General features: G+C 42.3%; 1 protein-coding gene across 2 annotated transcripts in view; it reads right to left on the minus strand.

The window, feature by feature from the left end:
- Positions 1 to 20,748, minus strand: part of LOC124721110 (26S proteasome non-ATPase regulatory subunit 2) — a 124,232-nt gene that overhangs the window by 29,856 nt on the left and 73,628 nt on the right. For both annotated transcript variants that reach the window (XM_047245928.1, XM_047245927.1), the window contains exon 11: positions 9,761 to 9,933. In XM_047245928.1, the coding sequence (XP_047101884.1) occupies positions 9,761 to 9,933 (173 nt within the window). The remainder of the gene's footprint in view (positions 1 to 9,760; positions 9,934 to 20,748) is intronic.

Genomic DNA, 20,748 nt, shown 5'->3' on the forward strand with positions numbered 1-20,748 from the left:
GCAGAGCATGATCTTGGAGCCGTGAATATTCAGTATGGCCCTCGAAGTGGAAGCATGGCCGGGATATCCCCATGGTTTTTTGCATTTAGAGTTTTCGTAATGAACCCATTTTTTGTCCCTGGTCACAATGCGATGCAGAAATCCCTTCCATTTTTGCCTCTGAAGCAACTGTTCACAAACACACAAATGCTGTTCAATGTCTCTTGGTTTCAGCTCACACAGGACCCAAGTACCTTCTTTCTGAATCATGCCTGTAGCCTTGAGACGTTTTGAAATTGCTTGCTGTGTCACTCCCACTAATCGTGCCAATTCTTCTTGAGTCTGACGCGAGTCTTCACTTGGCAATGTCTCCAATTATGCATCTTCGAAAACATTCTCTCTTCCGCCACTATGCCAGTCTACGACGTTAAAATCACCGTTCTTGAAGCGCTGAAACCACTCACGACACGTTCTTTCACTAATAACGTCCTTACCATATGTACTTGAGAGCATTCGATGAGACTCACCCGTGACATTTTCAATCAAGAACAACTTTATGATGCAGACACAAATCGACTAATGTTTGAATGAGATTATGTTGACCGAGGTCCAAGCTAACTGCCTGACATCTGTGATCTGTTTCTTTCGACCGCTACTTACTGCTGTCGTCACCTATCAGCAAACAGCGGAAGCAAAGTTGTACACCTTGTGGTACAGGCAGTGATCAGATTTTTATGTTGTACAAGTTAACTCAGTATCATCACTAAATTCTCATTACATTCTAAATGCTTACGTTTTGTTGCAACCATTTGTTTGGACATGAGGATTAATAAATCAAACAAACAAAAGCTCAATGCCACAGGCATTAATTTTAGTATCAGTTGTTTCTTACACTGCCAGCCCAAAATGACTCCCTTCCAAGGCAACAATACAAGGAATCCATTTTCCATGTTCCATTCAACTATTTTGAACACTGTCAATAAAGGTTTCTAACAAAGTTAGTTACAGCCAGATGCAGTTCTATATTGTATTTCACTTTAAAGTAAGTATGTTTGTTTGAATAACAGTCCATGTTGACAGTCTCAGATGTAGCTAGTGCTACAGAAACAATATCAAGTTGTTGTCAACTTTATGAGCAAAGTAACAGTTGTAATAAGGGATTCATTGAGTAGTCATCCCAATACATTCCTGGAATACTGGCAATTCAGAAATCATTTTTGTAAGAATGTTTTCATAGTGAATTTCAATTATTGAATCAACGGATTAGTTTATGGTGATGGAATACACCCCAGGATACTTAGCATTGTGTTAGCTGAAAGTACTGCTGCAATCATATTGTAGGTTAAGTTACCTATCTGAAATCCCACAATTTATAATTTTTAAGGCTCTCCTAACAAAATCATAAGTAGAGACTATTTTGTTACACTAATGGCACATGGTATACATGTCACTGACTGGAGGCCAATTTTGATCTTAGTTTGTAAAATAAACCCTGTTCACATATTTGATATGTTGTATGATACTAAACCTGGGCCAACCAAGTGAGGTTCAGAGTTGATCAAAGTTAGCAAGACACGCATTTGGCAAAATGGCTAAATCAGATCTTGACATGATTATTGTGCTTCAGTCACATATGTTATTGAAGGTTGTGTGTTGTAAAAAAGTACCAGTAACTTCTCAAACTTCTTCAGAAAACTACTCCACAGCTGAAAAACACCAAAATTGACAGATATTCTTAAAGTAAATGGAAAAAAGCAACATGATTCTCAGCATTTAAGGCTCCTGAACACAGAACACTGCCCACCACAGTGACCCGAACACTAAGAAAACAGGAAGTACTGTTAAAACATAGTGTTGTGGTAATTCAGTTTACAAGCAATATCATAGAGGATACATTGTTTGACAGCTTATAATTCATGACCATGGCATTGACCATTAGGTGATGCAGTCATTTTGACTGCAAACGTAACTGTGGCATCAAGTCAGGCTTTCAAAAGTTTGCTGAGCATGATGAACATATACATATTACAGACCATTAGTCATAAACTTAGAAGTCTTTCTGTGTGGACAAAAGCTTCAATAGTTTGTAGTCAATTTTCTTCAAAACTAAAGAACCTACTGATACAGAGAGCACACAGGAATACATCTGCACCATCTTCTTAGGTAAAGCTGTCATCAAACCAAATGACGTTGGTCAGCCACACTGATTTACTGAGTATGGTCCTTCTGGAGACTGTACACCGGGGATATACAGGAATTCTGCACACATACGGAGCTCGTGCATGTGTGCAACTCTCTCGTCCGACTGCATGATTCCCCACTATCACCCACACTGTCCGAGTGGGACGGTGTGGCAACCACAAATGTGCTGCTTGGGCAGCAGATCAGTCGTACAAGGGTCAAAGATCAACTTGCATATGGCTTGGTTTCATATTACGGTGTATTAGGAAATTAAAAAAATCTGAAATTATGAACAACACTTCACAAAGAGAAGTATTTTAAAGTTACTGACTGTTGGTACAAGAGAATACACCTACAACAATAAAAAGTAAATTTGGGTTTGCAACTATATTACAGCAGTAATATTGTGCGAGCCAAAAATCTGAAATTATGAACAACACTTCACAAAGAGAAGTATTTTAAAGTTACTGACTGTTGGTACAAGAGAATACACCTACAACAATAAAAAGTAAATTTGGGTTTGCAACTGTATTACAGCAGTAATATTGTGCGAGCCACAGTGTTCCATGTAAAATTCTTACAACATTTAAGCTGATATACAGATAGGCAAGCTGATATATAAAAATACAGGCAAAAAGAAAGTCTCCATAGAGGACCATCAGGGATGGAATAAATGATCATAACTGCATGTGAAAGAAACAAATTTTACTGCCTAGAACTTCCCTGCTGACACTGCCATGATTACAGTTCTCAACAAAATATGTCACAAACCAAACAAAATTTTCATCATTATTTAATTATTTTTGGTTCTCTGTAGGCATAATAGAATTTAAATCTGATACAAACTGTCAGCACACAAGCATGCAAAAGCAGTTTCACAGATTTTTGTGATTCAGGTTCCCATGCAATCATGACTTCTTTAGTTTTGTTATAGAAAAAAACCTTTCACACACTGTACATTGTTCCAATCATGAAGATTACTTCTACAGTTCATCACTGAAAAATGGAAGCTCTTCCTGAGGAAAACCTTTGTAGAACTCCTGGACAGTCTTTACATAGAAGAATTTGTATTTTACACAGGAATTACACTGCAGATTGATCAGTTCCATCTGAAAACAGACTGGGGCACTTTCAACTGATGCGGCACACAGTCCTGAAAAATTCTCAAAAACAGATGCAATATTGGCAGTGTTCTGAAAACTACTTGAAAACTTTTCCTGTCTTTCTTCCAATGGCAAAATGAATTGTTCAAAATTATCATTTTCTTTCACACCAGATAGCTTATAGGGAAATGGTTGGTATTCTTTGTGGAAGTGCCCCTTCCACAATATAATTTTCTTTTTAAATACATCCACTTTTCCTATTAAAGCAGATATTTGTTGCTTCTCATCTTGCGATGTCTTACTGAGGACATTAAAGTGTAAAATCAAATCAACTAAAAACACAAGGTCTGCAGTCCATTCTGTATCATCTACTTTTTGTTCCTGCATTCCTATTTTGTTCATAAATTGAACAAGGGCAGGCCTTAAATTGAAAAATAGTTTGAGGCCTGCACCCCAACTTAATCAGCATACTTCACAGTACTAAATAATGTCTAAATATTCTTTGTTCAATGCCATCAAAAACTGTTGTAACTGAGGGTGTAATAATCCACATAACTTTGTAAAATTTGCTATTTGGACCACTAGCTTCACGACATGCTTCATCACTGCAAATTTAGCAAAAACTGTTTCTTGATGCAGGAAACAATGAATGCTGTACAAACTGTCTGGTTATCATAGCAGTTTTTTACACAACAATGTTACAAGCCCATTCACTGCCCCTTGCGCTGCTGGTGCTCCATCAGTGGTAACTGAGACCATCACGTTCCAATTCAGGCCAACGGTTTTAATTGCCCCTTGAACTGTTGTCAGCAAGTTGATCCCTCTCATATATTTTATTGGTACCAAATCTAACAGTTTTCCTGTCACCTGCAAATCGCACTACACTTCACAAACATAAATCGCAAGCTACGCTGTATCTGAAATGTCAGTCAACTCGTCCAAAGCAATCTAGAGTGCAATGAACATGTTGGTATTATCAACAGAGTGCCTGTAGACATTCATTCACTGCCATGACAGCTATGCGGTGAGTTATTGTTTGTCGTGAAAGACTAATTTCAGAAAACTTCTGTACCTCCAACAGCATCACGAGTTCTGCTGTCTCAACAATGAACTCTTTAATAAACCTACATGTGCTGCAAGCTTTATGTGATCTGGCGATTTTGAATGCTATTTTGTAGCTTGCTTTTAATTATGGTCCATTTTAGTTGGTTGCCGGCTAAAATAAGAAGCTATAGAACAGATAGTAAACACACTGGATTTCTCCAAGCAAATGCATACAAATACAAACAGCACAAAACATTTATTTTCACCATTTACTGACGTCGAGATCGGCTCACCGTGCAGCACTGCAGCTTTTTACGTGCACCAACTTGTTTGCTCTTTCACCACCAACTAAATCTTTAAATTCCTTTGTGCATAATGTTGTAATGCTGTTTCTATAGCAAAATTACAGTGCCCGGCAATTCTGCAGCTGCATAATAGACACTGAGAATTTTCATCCTTCTCTTCAAAACATTAACACTCATTTTTAAATGCTTGTGACAATAGGTCACCAGAGTGTCTCTTTTGAGTTTACGTGGCATTGTAACACTCACTGTACTTCTAGACTTCCTTTACACCACAAGCAAATAGTAAGGAATAAACAGCACTGGCACTATGAAAAATACCACACCATATACTGGAAGAAACAGAGCTGCATCACACTGCTACATGAAATGCCGTGCTGTCCCAAGTAGTTCTGAGAAGGACCAAGCAAAGCTGAGACGGACTTAAGAAAGTCAAGATGTCTGAGTAGTGGAGAGGCAGGCTGAGGCAAACTTGCTTTGCATCACGTATGTGTGCAGTTTTGCATGTGTTGGTCAACCCTGTGGTTTCCTTGGTCCTTGTAACAGACTTACTCCAACTTGGCCTCACTGTCCTTCCCCAGACCCCTTCCCAAGAACACATACCTCACAACAAAAGAAAGGACAGCCATTCACATCAAAACAGACCAGTTTAATCATTCTTCCTGCAGACAACGGCTACACCACTGTCATGATGATTTGTAGAAATTACCTGACAGGAGGCTTATGCCAACTGACTCCTCCACCTACAAGCTCTGCTATAGTAATCCTGTCCCAGATGTTCAACATAACCTCCAATCCCTGTTGAAATCCTCAGGCCCATCCCAAAATCTCTCTCCTGAATCTATCTCCCTCTTCACTCTCAATAACACCTTGCACAACCACTTCTACATGCTCCCCAAAATCCAGAAACCTAACAGTCTTGTATGCCCCATTGTAGTTGCTCCCACTGAAAGAATTTCCAATCCTGTCGACCAACATCTCAACCAATTGCCTGAAGCCTAGCCTCTCACATCAAAGATAATAACCACTACCTTCACCAACTCTTGACCCTTGCCGCCCCTTTGCCGCATGGGTTCCTACTCGTCATTGTCAAGGCCACCTCAATAACCTCCCACTGACCCTAAAAATAAGCTACAAAAGATTATCCCCATCACCCAGTAGCATCCTGGACTGGAGCAACTGAACCATATTTTCACCAGGGCTTTGATCATCTATCATCATGCCTGGAAATGAGGGAGAGAACCCAAGATCCTTTCCACCCCCCTCCTGCCCCCTAATGTGTATTACATCTCCCACTTGACAAACACATCACCCTTGTCCATTGCTGAGCCACTCCCATTCCCAACTCCTTGCAACAGCGGTATGCAAGATTCATCCCCCTCTCACCCCCTAAGGTGTATTACATCTCCCACTCGACATACACCTCATCCTTGTCCATTGCTGAGCCACTCCCATTCCCAACCCCTTGCAACAGCGGTATGCAAGATTCAGCCACCCAGCACTTCCTACTCCAGCCCTGTCACAGGCTTATTCTATCCCACCAGAGGCAGGGCCACCTGAGATAGCAGCTAAGTCATATACCAACTCTGCTGCGATTAGTGCACAGCTTTTTATGTCAGTATGACAACCAATCGTCTACTCACTAGAATGAAGGGCCACCATCAAACTATCCATGAACAAAGTTGACCATTCAGTGGCACACCTTGCTGAGCACATCATGCTTGAGTTCGATAGTTGCTTCACAACCCATGCCATCTGGATCCTTCCCTGAAATTTCCAGGCAGATTAAAACTGTCAGCCAAATGGAGACTCCGAACTCGGGACATCTGCCTTTCATGGGCAAGTGCTCTACCAACTGAGCTACCCAAGCATGACTTAAGACCCATCCTCACAGCTTTAATTCCACCAGTACCTCATCTCCTACCTTCCGAACTTCACAGAAGCTCTCCTGTGAATCTCGCAGAACTAGCACTCCTGGAAGAAAGGATACTATGGAGGCATGGCTTAACCACAGCCTGAGGATTGTTTCCAGAATGAATTTCCACTCTGCAGTGGAGCATGTGTTGACTTGAAACTTCCCAGCAAACGAGTACCGGCCTGACAAACAGTTTTAATCTGCCAGGAAGTTTCAAATCAGTACATAATCCACACAGCACAGTGAAAATTTATTCTGGTTAAAACGTGCTTGATTCTTTTATATATTTCTTTCAACCATCAACTAGAATGGACTAAAATATAGGATGTTGATCAGTTGTTTGAACTGTGGAAGATTTCATAATCTCTCTCTCTCTCTCTCTCTCTCTCACACACACACACACACACACACACACACACACGCACGCACTACATTTAAGGAAGCGTTGCTGTTTAATTGCCTCTAGACTTTAGAACCCACTTGGGTATGAAAATATTTACCAGTTAGATGGAAAAGTGTGTCACAAAGCCGTTAAATTCTTTTCCTCTCCTGCTGGAATTAACTCTTGGCATACTGGAATCTGAGGCACTCACTGTTTCCCAGATGGTATCCAAGCTCATTCAGCAATGTTGTGCTGATATTGCTGATAACAGACATACCTCAACACATTCTTCACTTCTGTAATCCCAGTGGCCTCAACCTCTGTTAATACATTGTCCCAACACCCTCTACCCAATGGTTTCCCCTTCCTCTGTCCTGTCACCCCTTCCCAATCCACATCTCCAGGTCATCTCCTTCATGTACTTCACCTCATCAGCTCTGGTACCCCTGTATCGCATGCCTAGTCCATATACCTGCCACCTCTCCCCCATACATACCTCATCAGCACTCTTGCTCCCTCCTTCTGAGCCACTAACTACCCATCCCCAACTCCTCTCTGTGCTTCCTGCTTCTTTCTCCCTCTACCCACCCTATCTGATAAAGCCCCTACCCCATCCTAGTCCACCTGCCAAACCATGACCCTGGTACTGAGCGTTTAGCCAGCACAGAGAGAGAGAGAGAGAGAGAGAGAGAGAGAGAGAGAGAGAGAGCGCATGTGCACTCTAGTTTGTCAAAGGATTTCTTCCAAAAGCTAGCAAAGTTTTTATTCACCTGTGTGCCTCGCAAAGACTCTGTGCTTCTGTTATTTGGTGAGTGGTTTCCTTTAATCCTAAATTACTTACATTCTGCCAGAACTTTCCTTACTACACAGTCTAGTCACAGTAATGTGACCACCACCCACGCTGATGTCAACATGCAACAACCACTCACAGATGGCAGGTGGCAGTTCTAGAAGTGGAGGGTATATAAAGCTTGGATAGGAGGAGAGTGATGAGGAAAACAGTGCAGTACTTGTCATAATGTGGAAACTCAGAAATTTATCTGACATCCAAAAGGGCATGATCACTGGCTTTCAGGCCACGAGTGGAAGCATTTCCAAAATGAATAAGTTTGTAAACTGTTCACATGCCACTGTGGTTAAGTATACAATGCAAGAAAAATGGCACTATCCAACACTGGCACTGAAATAACTGTGGTGCACCACAGTACGGGCAGACAGGCATGCAACTGTTGAGCAACTGAACACCCAGATGAACCAAGGGACTACTAACAATGTCTCCTCAATGACCATCAGCGAACACTGCTGCATACGTGCTTCCGCAGCAGGCATCTGGTTCCTGCACCCATGCTGACTGCTGTTCAACAACAAAGTCTGAAATTTGCATCCCAGTACCGCAACTGGACATCCACGGAGCGATGACAGGTGGCCTTTTCAGATGAATCACATTTTATGCTTCATCGAGCAGATAGCTGTTGGCATGTACACTGTCAAACGTCTGAGAGAAAAGGGTTCAGGTGGGAGGAGGGAGTTCTATGGTCTGAGGAATGATTTCGTGGTATTTCCTTGGTGATCTCATCATTCTGAAAGACATAATAGATCAACACAAGTTTGCATCTACCCCTGGGGACCATGTCCACCCTTATATGTAGTTCGTTTTTCCTCAGCATGATGGCATCTACCAGCAGGACAATACACAATGTCTCACAGTTTGCGAGGTTCTAAGAGCACCAGGATGGGTTTCCCATACTCCTCTGGCCAGCAAACTCCCTGGATTTGAGCCCAACAGAGAATCTGTATGACCTCCTCGATCAGGCTGTTTGTGTCGTGGATCCTAAACCTTGAAACCTAGGGCAGCACGCCACAGCACTGGAGTTGGCATAGCCCCACATCTCTGTCAGCACCTTTCAGAACCTCAATAACTCTCCTCCTGCATGACACACAATGGTTTGCACAGCAAAATGTGTTTATTCAGGTTTCTGACAGGTTGTCATATTAATGTAATTGGACAGTATATATTTACACCCAAACTATTCTCTCCATGATCTCTTGCTTCCTCAGTTCTATGCCTCTTCCACTACACTGTGTCACATCTCCCACCATGGTAGGGTTGCTACATTCCAGTGCTGTTTCCCTAGCTGCCACTTCCTTGGCGTGTGTGTGTGTGTGTGTGTGTGTGTGTGTGTGTGTGTGTGTGTGTGTGTGTGTGTGTTGGTCAGCTAGCTCTGACGAAGGACACTGAAATCACTGCTATGCTTTTGTACAATTTTGTTAACTTGCACGTTGTCTGATCAATGCCTCAACTATAATCCTTCCATTCATAAAATGCGGCTGTTTGGACCTGCTGAGGAGACCAGTGATCTCTGTATCAGATTAGATTATGAAAGTCAATGTCTTGATCATATGCTACTTTACTAAAATTGGTAACTAGTTTAGGCTCTGGAGCCATGACTGAATCTAACAGTTAGAGCAGCGACACACAGATGCAGTGTCAGTATGTACGCTTATTATGTTTCTACATGTTGCTGCAGTAATTCTTAGGTATAATGATTCTCGCTAAGCCACAACTGGTTATCAATTTTAGTGAAGTAAAATGTGACCAAGACATTGACTCTTATAATCTACTGCTTCCATATTTTGCATTAACTTTCCATTACAATATTTTTCCAATATCAATAACAAAAAAACAAAACAAAAGAGGTATAACCTTTCCACACAGACCAATACTAAATTTCCATGCCTGGGCTGCTTAATAAACTTTTATATTACCAACACAGTTAAAACATTTCAAAACATACTGCACTAAGTTTTCTCTTCCAGTACCATAATGTATATGTGTGCTTCTTTCTTACATTACCTTCTCTGGAGTTTCATAATGCTCACTGCAAATGTGCAATAACTTCTGAATTTTCAGTACATTTCCAGTACCAGCATATGCACATACTTCAATCATTGTATCCGCCATTGATTTAAAAGGCTCTGGAATAATTTCTAGTGCTGCAACTATTGCCTCGATTGAGTCCTGGCGTCCTGTACAGGCAAGTAACAATGGCTATGAGAAACCAAGCATAAAAAAGAATATATAAATTAAAAAAATCATTATCAGTCACAATTAGCTTACCATGTGGAATGTTTACTATTCTTATTACTATGCTAAATATCAGTTCTATTGCAATTACATAACAAAGGTGGTATTATTATTCTAGTCTATTAAATTGCTACAGAAAACTGCCCATTCATTTAATTGGAAAGCGTGAAATTCATCTCACCTTTCAATCTGTCCTGTACTCCCACTTCCATAAATTTAAGACAAGAGTACACGTTTTAACATTGTTGTATTGCTTTTATGTTCAACATCCCATTTCTTGGCTAATTCGAGTTTTAACAAACAAATCTGATCATTTCGAAGCATTCAGAGCTACGGCAGTTGACAATATTAGCTTGTAAATAATCAAATTCAGTGTCTTGCATGAGCTCAGTTTGTTGTTTAGGTGCGTTAGTCCTAAGGGTAGCTTTACATTTGGAATCTCCTGCCTGAATATACTGTTTTTTTTATTTATGTTTCAGTGGTTACTTTCACTTATCATTTAAAAATAAATCATACTTTGCCAATCATGACATTCAATTTTCAAAGAAGATCATGAAGATGAGAATGGGACAGCAGTACAAGAATGGGCAGAAGTGTGTCACCCGACCTCAATCCATGACACAAAACTACATAGATCTTTTAATACCAGCAGATGGAGGCGAGCTTACAATCATCACCTCATATTTGGCAGCAACAATATCAGCCAACAATGTATAAAACCTGTCTGTTGCATAATACCCAACTCGCCAGCACAGATCAATAATGTGCCAATTATTGTGCCCCCAAATCAACCAATCGACCTCCTCCACAGAAGATGAACTTCATCGACATACAGAAAACCCAAGTGGCCAAGTGTTGGGAAAGAGTAACACAGTCATAACTGTGTAGAAAATGTATGATTTCGATACAAGGATAAAAATAAGTACATGAAACTGTAAAGATATAATCAAAAAGTAATTAGTTACACTTTCTTGGGCCAAGCGAAAAGTTCAGCTGATGCAGTCTCTGAGCGTGACCGTTGGTAAGGGGCATATGAGGTAAACTGTGTCGTCCAGCTAAGTTTATTCTGACAAGGGAACCTCCCCATCACACCCCCCTCAGATTTAGTTATAAGTTGGCACAGTGGATAGGCCTTGAAAAACTGAACAGAGATCAATCGAGAAAACAGGAAGGAGTTGTGTGGAACTATGAAAAAAATAAGCAAAATATACAAACTGAGTAGTCCATGTGCAAGATAGGCAACATAAAGGACAGTGTGAGCTCAGGAGTGCCGTGGTCCCGTGGTTAGCGTGAGCAGCTGTGGAATGAGAGGTCCTTGGTTCAAGTCTTCCTCAAGTGAAAAGTTTACTTTCTTTATTTTGGCAAAGTTATGATCTGTCCGTTCGTTCATTGACGTCTCTGTTCACCGTAATAAGTTTAGTGTCTGTGTTTTGCGACCGCACCACAAAACCGTGCAATTAGTAGACGAAAGGACGTGCCTCTCCAATGGGAACGGAAAACATTTGATCGCAAGGTCATAGGTCAACAGATTCCTCCACAGGAAAACATGTCTGATATATTCTATATGACACTGGTGACGGCATGTGCGTCACATGACAGGAATATGTTGTCGACCCACCTAACTTGTAGACTTGGTGAATGGGTAAAAAGATTCTTCTACCTTGCCCGATTTAGGTTTTCTTGTGAATGTGATAATCACTCCCAAAAAGTGATGAAAACGTAAGAGTTAGTCAGATAAACTGCAACAAATGAATGCAACAGTTTCACAGTCACACAGTTTTCCCTGTGCTCTGTCTAAACATATGTTTTTAAAGTTTTCAAATTTTTCCTTGTGTAGACCATCAAATCCTGCATATGTCCAAGCAGATCTGAATATGTCCTGGAATTTTGGAAAGCGAAGTTGATTATGTGTGAGTGCCTGAACTTTGATAATTGACACACGATCACGTAAACAATACTGCTCTGTGTACCTGTGCAGCTTCGCAAAATCATAGAATCTTTTCACAAAGTATTTCACTTGCCGAAAACCAAGCACATCTAACGGTTGCACAAGAGGTGTACAACCTGGAGGAATGGTAATCACATCTACTCCCACACTAAAATTGTACAATGCCTGATCCTTCTGTCCTGTAGAGGTTGTATAAAAAATTAAACTTTTCACCTCAGGGAAGCCTTGAACCAAGGACCTCTCCTTCCACAGCTACACACGCTAACCAAGGGACCACGGCGCTCCTGAGCTCACACTGTCCTTGATGTTACCTATGTTGCACATGGACTACTCAGTTTGTATATTTTGCTTATTTTTTTCATAGTTCCACACAACTTCTTCCTGTTTTCTCGATTGATCTATGTTCAGTTTTTCAAGGCCTATCCACTGCGCCAACTTATAACTAAATCTGAGGGGGGTGCGATGGGGAGGTTCACTTGTGAGCATTTAATGGATATGGATTACTTACAACATGAAGAGCTATTTAATCATCACATCATGAGCCAAAATGTCATTAACAAAATCAGCAATACACAATTTTGCATTAACATGAAAAATACAAGATGGTTAGTAAAATACTGACTTCCTATATGAAAGATCCTTGCACTGTAACACAAAGAATACAGAGAAGGGAGACAGAATAAAGGATATACAGTGTATCTCCGTCAACACATTACAATGAATGATGTACATAAGATGACACTGATTTCAGATGTTACAATGGTAAGCAGTTAATGCAGTGAAACTGCTCTTTCACACTCTTCAGGGTACTTTAAAAAATGTTGTTAGTTACGCGAAAGAGTAAATAGTGGGAAACTACTTTTTACGCACAAAGCATTTCATAGCTTCATTGGTAGTTCAAACTGTTTGACGATAAAATGCAGAATCAGAGTTCAAAAATTTTGCAGGAGTCGGAAAGTGATTACATTACATACATACAAACAACATCAAACAGTAGACAAGAAGTATATCTAACTTCAGATTATAAAAGTTATACATATGTAAATATGCAATGGTACAATGAAATATAAGTCTGTAGGACATGATACAGAGCAGAATGTATAGTTAAATTTTAAATGGCTAGTTTAAGTCTCCCTCCAAATCAAAGTTAATGCAATATTTTTTATGAAATAATATTACAACAATTCAATGTAGCTCATACTTTTCTCACAAAAGATGCCACATCAACATAGAGAATTTGAAGAGACCGATAAAAAAGTAATAAACAACAGGAAAATGTTTATATCATAAACGTAACAATGGAGTTTTTAATGTATGTGAATTCCAAAACCCACTTTGTGAAACATTGTCGGGACAAAATTTCAAATGCATACAAATTCTGTAAACTTGTTATGGGAGGCTTCTCATGTAGCAAACGTGAAAAGAAAACAATGTTAAAATTTTGCATGAGCTTTAAAAGAAACCGAGTGAGGTGCTGCAGGAGCAAGACACTGGAGTCACAATCATGAGGACCAAGGTTCAAATGCCCATATGGTCATCCAGACTTTGGCTTTTGCAGTTTCCCTAAATTGTTTATTGCATGCAAGGGCTATTACCTTTTAAAAGGGCAGATTTAAGATCACATTGACCGTAAGTTCATCAGGAACTTCAGTTCAATTCCAGAAAGGTGAGTAGTAAGCAGTCATCAGATCATTCAAGGAATCACCAAGGCATTAGTTGTGAAGTAGTACAAAGAAACACCAAAAACTCTAAATGAAAGTTACATCTACAGAATTAAAACTTGTTTCTTCATCAACACATTCAACACACTAATTACTGTGATAACTTATTACCTTTATGTGACTTCCATACTAGCAGTATACGTAACATTCCCCCTTGAAACTTACATGTAGAGCCATTTGTAGTAATAGCTATATGCGTCAAATGACCAAAAAATGTGAGAAAAAAATATACTTCATTCCTCGAACAAGGAACATACATAATAACTGTCAAACAAATGGAAGGAGAGTACCACAATACACGTAACAACAAGAGGATCTATATACAAGAGACAGAATGAGTTATGTTTCAGTGATATGGACACATGCTAATGTTTGATGAGGCACATGAACTGAAGATGAATGGATGAAAAACAAATACTGCAGAAAAAAGTGTAATTAAAAAATGAGTGTTCAGATGCCATCAACACATACAGTAAATCAGAAGGCTACTGAAAACCACCATAAAACAAAAAAGTCAAAGCATAATACATAATCATATTAGATTATACACACAGCTTGTTCCATAAAGCCACAGTGAAGAGCTCACTGACAATGTGAAGCATGCCAGAAAAGCAAAAATATGTAGTACACATTTGCAAAAGAACATATATGCTATTTTTTCACCCACGGACTCTAAGTGAGAAGGTCTTCAATGATGTGGACGAAGTCAATTTGCAATACAGACTTACAGGTATTGCAATACTGTGTTGAAGCTGTGAAAAAGCCATGTATTACTTCTAGCTAATAATAAGTACATCAACTGGTTCTTCTCAAAAATCATCAATGGAGTAGGAGGAGTTGATAACCAATACTTCTTTAGGTCCCTCTTAAATTGTGCTTTATTAGTAGCTAAACTTGTTATGACTTTTTATAACACTGATGACGTGCGGTCGGTATGATACCAGGCGGGCATTTGTACAGTACTGGTCCTGTTCTTTGCAAGGTTTTCTGTGCAGTCTAGGAATATATGAGGTTTTCTTTTTCTTTTTTTTTTTTTTTTTTTACTTACAAACCATGCAACAGAGAATCACTATATTAACCCCTGGTAGTTGACTCGTATGGACATTCTATGCACCTAAAGCTGGGACTGTTGTCCTGAAACCTGGTTTTGCTCTCCTTTTGCTGGATAATAAAAAATTATACAACTGCAGCAGATGTTATCAATCATGAATAACATGTACAAAATGGTTCAAACGGCTCTGAGCACTATGCAACTTAACTTCTGAGGTCATCAGTCGCCTAGAACTTAGAACTAATTAAACCTAACTAACCTAAGGACATCACACACATTCATGCCCGAGGCAGGATTCGAACCTGCGACCGTAGCGGTCGCTCGGCTCCAGACTGCAGCGCCTAGAACTGCACGGCCACTCCGGCCGGCAATAACATGAACAACAGTTGTGGATATTCTACAAAGATAAACATGGGGGAAAATGACAGTCATACTAGAGGTACCCCATGCTATGTATTGCAAGTGCCTTGCAGAGTATGGATGTAGATGCAGAATTATGGAGCAAACAGTCTTCAAACAATGGTAGAAAGTTATCACCTAATGTGATGTATTTTTCAACCATTTTATGTGCACTGCAAACATTCTTCAGTTCATTTCTTTGAATAATTTCCAAAAATACTCAATTTTTCATGCACTAACTACCCTTCTGAACTCATATTTAGTAGATTTTTATCCTAGTCAATACAATTTACATGTAGTTCACACTTTTCTCTCAAGAGGTGCCACATATGAACATAAGAACTGCACGTAATGATCTGACAGACTATTATCTGTTGTTTTTGTAATATGAAAGCATTATCTATGACTGTCTTTTATGTGTTCATTGCACTTATTAGCTTCTAGATGCCATCCTCACTTACTTCATTCTGTACAAACTGAATGTGATGATGTACGTTGTGCAAACATGGCAGCGAAAGGAGCCTCTGACCATTGGAGATGCCACCACAGGATGCTCCAAAGTTGTATACATGACATATACATGCCATCAGTTCACACAACTGGCAACAGTAAACGTGTAGCTGATAATAAATGTGGTCTGGACTACAGGACTCTGTCAAAACTAAAACCATCCTGGGCCTTATCAAGACCCAAAGTGGAAATTTACTCAAACCCTGTATTAGGGCAGTCAATGGCTGGCAGCATAAGTTTTGACAGGTACGGCTTGGCTCTGACTTTAAACAGATGCATGGCTCATGGGCAGCTGTTGTACATACTCTCCACACGGTCACACTCAATAGTAATGAAAGCTGATTACTAAGCATATGATCTGACCTTATTGATATTTTGCATCACGAGCTCCTGCCCCACAATGAGCAACAGCAGCTCCCCAGCTTCTATACACAAGCTGGATGTAGGATTGGTCCTACAAGCTCCAGTAGCTAACACACAACCTTGATTGATTGACTGACTGTTTGAGAGGGTTTATGAGACCAAACGGCAAGGTCATCAGTCCTGCGATTCCAAAGTGAATCACAGAAGAAAGAGGGACTGCTAAAACTGGACGGATCCAGTCAGGGGAGTCAAATTATAAAATAATGAACATTAAACACACACAGTAAAGGCATAAACGGTGAGACCAAATCAAAACACTGCAAAAAAGGAGGGTTGTCATTGGGTCACAGACCGCGAAGACTGCAAAAAAGTCCCAACCACAACCAACCGGCCCCTGCTCCAAGACTACAGTACAATCTTCTATCTAGAAATGAAAACCACTTTCACAGAGAAAACTGAGGGCCAGTTCAACCATCTGTGGATTGTCTGCTAATATTAAATTTAAGGAATCGGGAAGACTATACTTAACACAAAGGGCTGAAAGAAGGGGTCATTCCGCCAATATGTGAGATATCGTCAGTCTGGCTCCACAACCACATTGTTGGGGTGGGTAGTTACGTAGGACGAAATACTGGGTGACCCGGGTATAGCCAATGAGCAAACGGCATAAAACCGTGGACTCCTTCCGAGAGGAGCGGAAGGAAGAGCGCCTAACTGCAGTAGTCTCCTTGATTGTGCGGAGTTTATTATTATGAGCAGTAGTGCTCCAGATGGCATTCCACTTTTCGGCAAAGAGAGATTTGACGCAGATCCGCAGCTGGAATCATGAAAGGAAATAGGGGGTATGTATCTGCTTCTCTAGCCCAACGGTCAGCCAGTTCATTCCCTGGGATGCCCACATGACTTGGAACCCAGAGAAAGACGACTGAACAGGGAGCATGTTTGGAAGGGCACCTGGATACCAGAGACCAAAGGGTGATGAGAGTAGCACCAGTTGATAGCCTGCTGGCTGCTCATGGAGTCTGAACAAACTACAACACTGTGGAGGGAGGCCTGAGAAACAAAAAGGAGGGCTCTGTGAATGGGTAGAAGCTCTGCTGTGAACACAGTACATGATCCCAGTAATAAATGGTGTTTGAAGCCAGTAGGAGACGTGCAAGTGTATCCCACCTTATCGAATATCTTAGAGCCATCAGTGTAAAAGATGGTGGCACCCCGGAACTCTGCAAGGATGGCACATACAAGACACCAGAAAACCACTGAAATGACAGAGATCTTAGGACCCCGAAATAGATCGGTTCTAATCCATGATCTAGGCACCATCAAGGGGGTGGGGGGGTGGGGGGAGGTTAGGAGGTACACATCCCTCATTGGCAAAGAGCATAGGATACACAAGATGGTCACAGATTTGGCGAATGGTGATTGCGTAAGAAACAAGGAAGTGGCCCCATCGGATGTGTAGAGGGGGAATCTCCCCTTCTGTGAGGAGACTATCAACAGGGCTAGTGCGAAAGGCACCAATAGCCAGACGCATCCCACAATGATGGACAGGGTCAAGGAGTTTCAAAGTGGAAGGAGCTGCTGATCCATAAACCTGACTACAATAACCTAATCTGGACAAGACCAGAGCACGGTAAAGATGGAGAAGAGTCTGCACCCCCAAAATGTGGGGGCCAGGAGGCGGAGAGCATTAAGCTTCCGCATACATGTAGTTTTAAGGTGGCAAATGTGGGGCAGCCATGTCAGCTAGTTATCAAATATAAGGCCCAAGAAACAGGACTGTGCTACAACATCGAGGAGCTGGTTGCCTAAATAAAGTTTTGGATCAGGGTGTACTGTGGGTTGACGACAAAAATACATACTCCGCATTTAGGAGGGAGAAAACTGGAAGCCATGGGCAGCGGCACTCACAGAGACCTGCCGGATGGCACCTCGGAGCTGGTGCTCAGCAGATGCTACCAAGAGGGAGCTGCACCAGATGCAAAAATTGTCGCCGTACAATGCCGGGGTAACCAGAGACCCAACAGAGGTCACAAGCCCATTGATGGCAATGAGGGAGAGTGTGACACTTAGCATAGAACCCTATGGGGTACCATTTTCCTGAATCTGAGGGGCGCTGAGTGAAGAGCCAACTCAAACCCGGAAGAGCCGGCGAGATAAAAACTCACGGATAAAAATCAGAAGTGGACGACAGCAGCCCCAGTCATAGAGAGGAACTAAAATGTGATGGTGCCAAGCCATGTCATATGCCTTATGTAGGTCAAAGAAGAGTGCGACAAGATGCCGGCAGTGAGAAAAAGCCTGTCGGATGGCTGATTCTAACTGGTGTAAATGGTCAGTTGGAGATCGCCCTGGACGGAAGCCACATTGATACAGGGACAAAAGGCCCCGAGATTTGAGTACTCAACATAATCCGAAGCTGACCATCCTTTCGGGCAGTTTACAAAGTACATTTGCCAGGCTAATTCAGCGGTACCTGTCTAGAGATGTTGGGTTTTTCCTGGGTTTAAAGACAGGGATAACTATACTGTCTCGCCACTACGGTGGAAAATCACTCGTGAACCAAAGGTGGTTGAAGACCCTGTTGCCTCTGGGGAACATCCAAGTGTAGGATCATCTGGTTGTGGATGGAATCCGGACCTGAGGCTGTGGCTCGTGAAGAGCTGGGGCTGTGTCTCATGAAGAGCTAAGAGCCTGCACAAAATCCCATTCAGTGAAGGGTGCATTACAGGGCTCAACGTGGTGTGGGATGAAACAGAGGTGGGTCTGCTCAACTCTGTGTTTCTGCCGGAGAAAGATAGTAGGGTAGGAGGAGGACGATGATGAAATCGCAAGTGTGTTGCAAGGTGTTCTGCGAGGAACAATGGATCAGTGCACAGAGCACCTTGGAGGTTCAGATCCTGGACATTTGTCTGTCGCTGGCGGCCGAGAAGGCTACGGAGCTTGGACTAAACCTGCGATGAAGAGACATACATCCCCAGGGAGGAAACATAGTGCTCCCAGCATTTCTTAATAAGGTAACAAGCCTTAGCACCAAGACGCTTGAAAGTGAGGAGGTTGGTCTGTGATGGGTGTCACTCAAATCGCTGCAGCACCCATCAGCGGTCCTGGACAGCGACTGCGACATCCTTGGTCCACCACGGTACCGGTCGATGACAAGGGGGACCCGTGGCTAGAGGGACAGCAGTGCCAGCAGCATAAAGAATAGTGGCAGAGATGCCTTGCACGACGACATCAATGGAATTCGAGAGGGAAGTGTCAAAGTGTACAGCAGACATATATAAAGGCCAATTGGCTCTGCAGAACGCTCAACATGGGGACCTGTCTGCCTGGTGGCTGCAGGGGAACAATAGAATCATCGGAAAGTGGACACTGTCACAAAGTTTATCATGGGATGACCAATGTAGGGAAGCCACACAGGCAGGGAAGGAGATTGTGAGATCGATAGCAGACAAGGTGCCATGAGTGGCACTGAAGTGGGTAGGGGAACCATCATTGAGGAGACACAAATTGACATCCGTGGTAAGTTGGTCAATTAGGATACCCCTACCCGTTGAAGTGACACTCCCCCGCAGTGGATGGTGGGTACTGAAGTCCCCAAGGAGGTGAAACGGGGACAGGAGTTGCTGGATTAAGGTAGACAGTGCAACATAAGGAAGTGGCCTACCTGGAGGGAGGTAGACACTGCAAATGGTGATTGCCGGAGTCGTTTGCACTCAAACCAATATTGCTTCCAAGTTGGTACATAGGGGCATCCAGTCACTAATGACATTGGAGCGAACCAAAGTGCAGACCCCACCAGATGCTATCTCGGGGTCGGCATGGTTCCAACAGAACACCCGATAACCACGAAATGTTGGACAGTGGTCAATACAGAAATGCGTTTCTTGGAGAAAAGAAAAAGACAGAACGCAGAATAGAAGAAGACAAGACATTGCAATTCTGGTAAGTGATGATAGCATCTGTTGCAATTCCACAGGATGATCATGTGGCGAGAGTCCACGGTAGACATGAAGAAGCTGGGGAGCTCAGGTCACTCGGTCAGTAATTGTAATCGACAAGCATGGGATGACATCCATAAATAAGGTGTCAGACTCAGTTTGCGAGGGGGGAGATGGCACCTCTGGGGGCACCGGGGGCGTCTTCTCTTGGGATTTATGTTTCTTCTTCTTCTTCTTCTTCTTCTTCCTTCCTCTCTCTCTCTCTCTCTCTCTCTCTCTCTCTCTCTCTCAACTCTCTGAGGTGCAGGAGGGCAAGGTGCAGGGGGAGTACAGGCTTCTGCAAGATCTGGAACCGAAAGAGAGCGAGCGACCTTGGGGCGCACAGATGGTGCATCTTGTGGTCGAGTGGTGGTAAGAGTCTTCTGACCTGACAGATGCCGGGAAGAGGTCCCAGGAGGAAGCCCAACCACCAGCACATGCCGCAGAAAAGGGGGGGGGGGGCACCTCTTCGGCCGGGGAGGGGAAACGGCTTCCTGGCAGGAGGTCGTGGGTACTGCAGCGGAGGGGGAGAGGGGAGGGGAGGGGGGGGGGGAGAGGGATGGGGCTGGGGTAAGGATGAGGGAGGAGGAGGAAATGAAGTAACAGAGGCAATAGTTGAAGACAGTGACACTGGATGGAGTCTCTCATACTTTTGGCAAACCTCAGCGTAAGACAGGTGATCGAGGGACTTGTATTGTTGGATCTTCTTTCTCTCTTGTAAGCCGGGCAATCTGGCGAGCAAGGGCAGTGGCGGTCAGCACAATTGACACACACAGGTGGCAGAA

This window comes from Schistocerca piceifrons, chromosome X, assembly GCF_021461385.2.
Source record: "Schistocerca piceifrons isolate TAMUIC-IGC-003096 chromosome X, iqSchPice1.1, whole genome shotgun sequence".
Classification (NCBI taxonomy): domain Eukaryota; kingdom Metazoa; phylum Arthropoda; class Insecta; order Orthoptera; family Acrididae; genus Schistocerca; species Schistocerca piceifrons.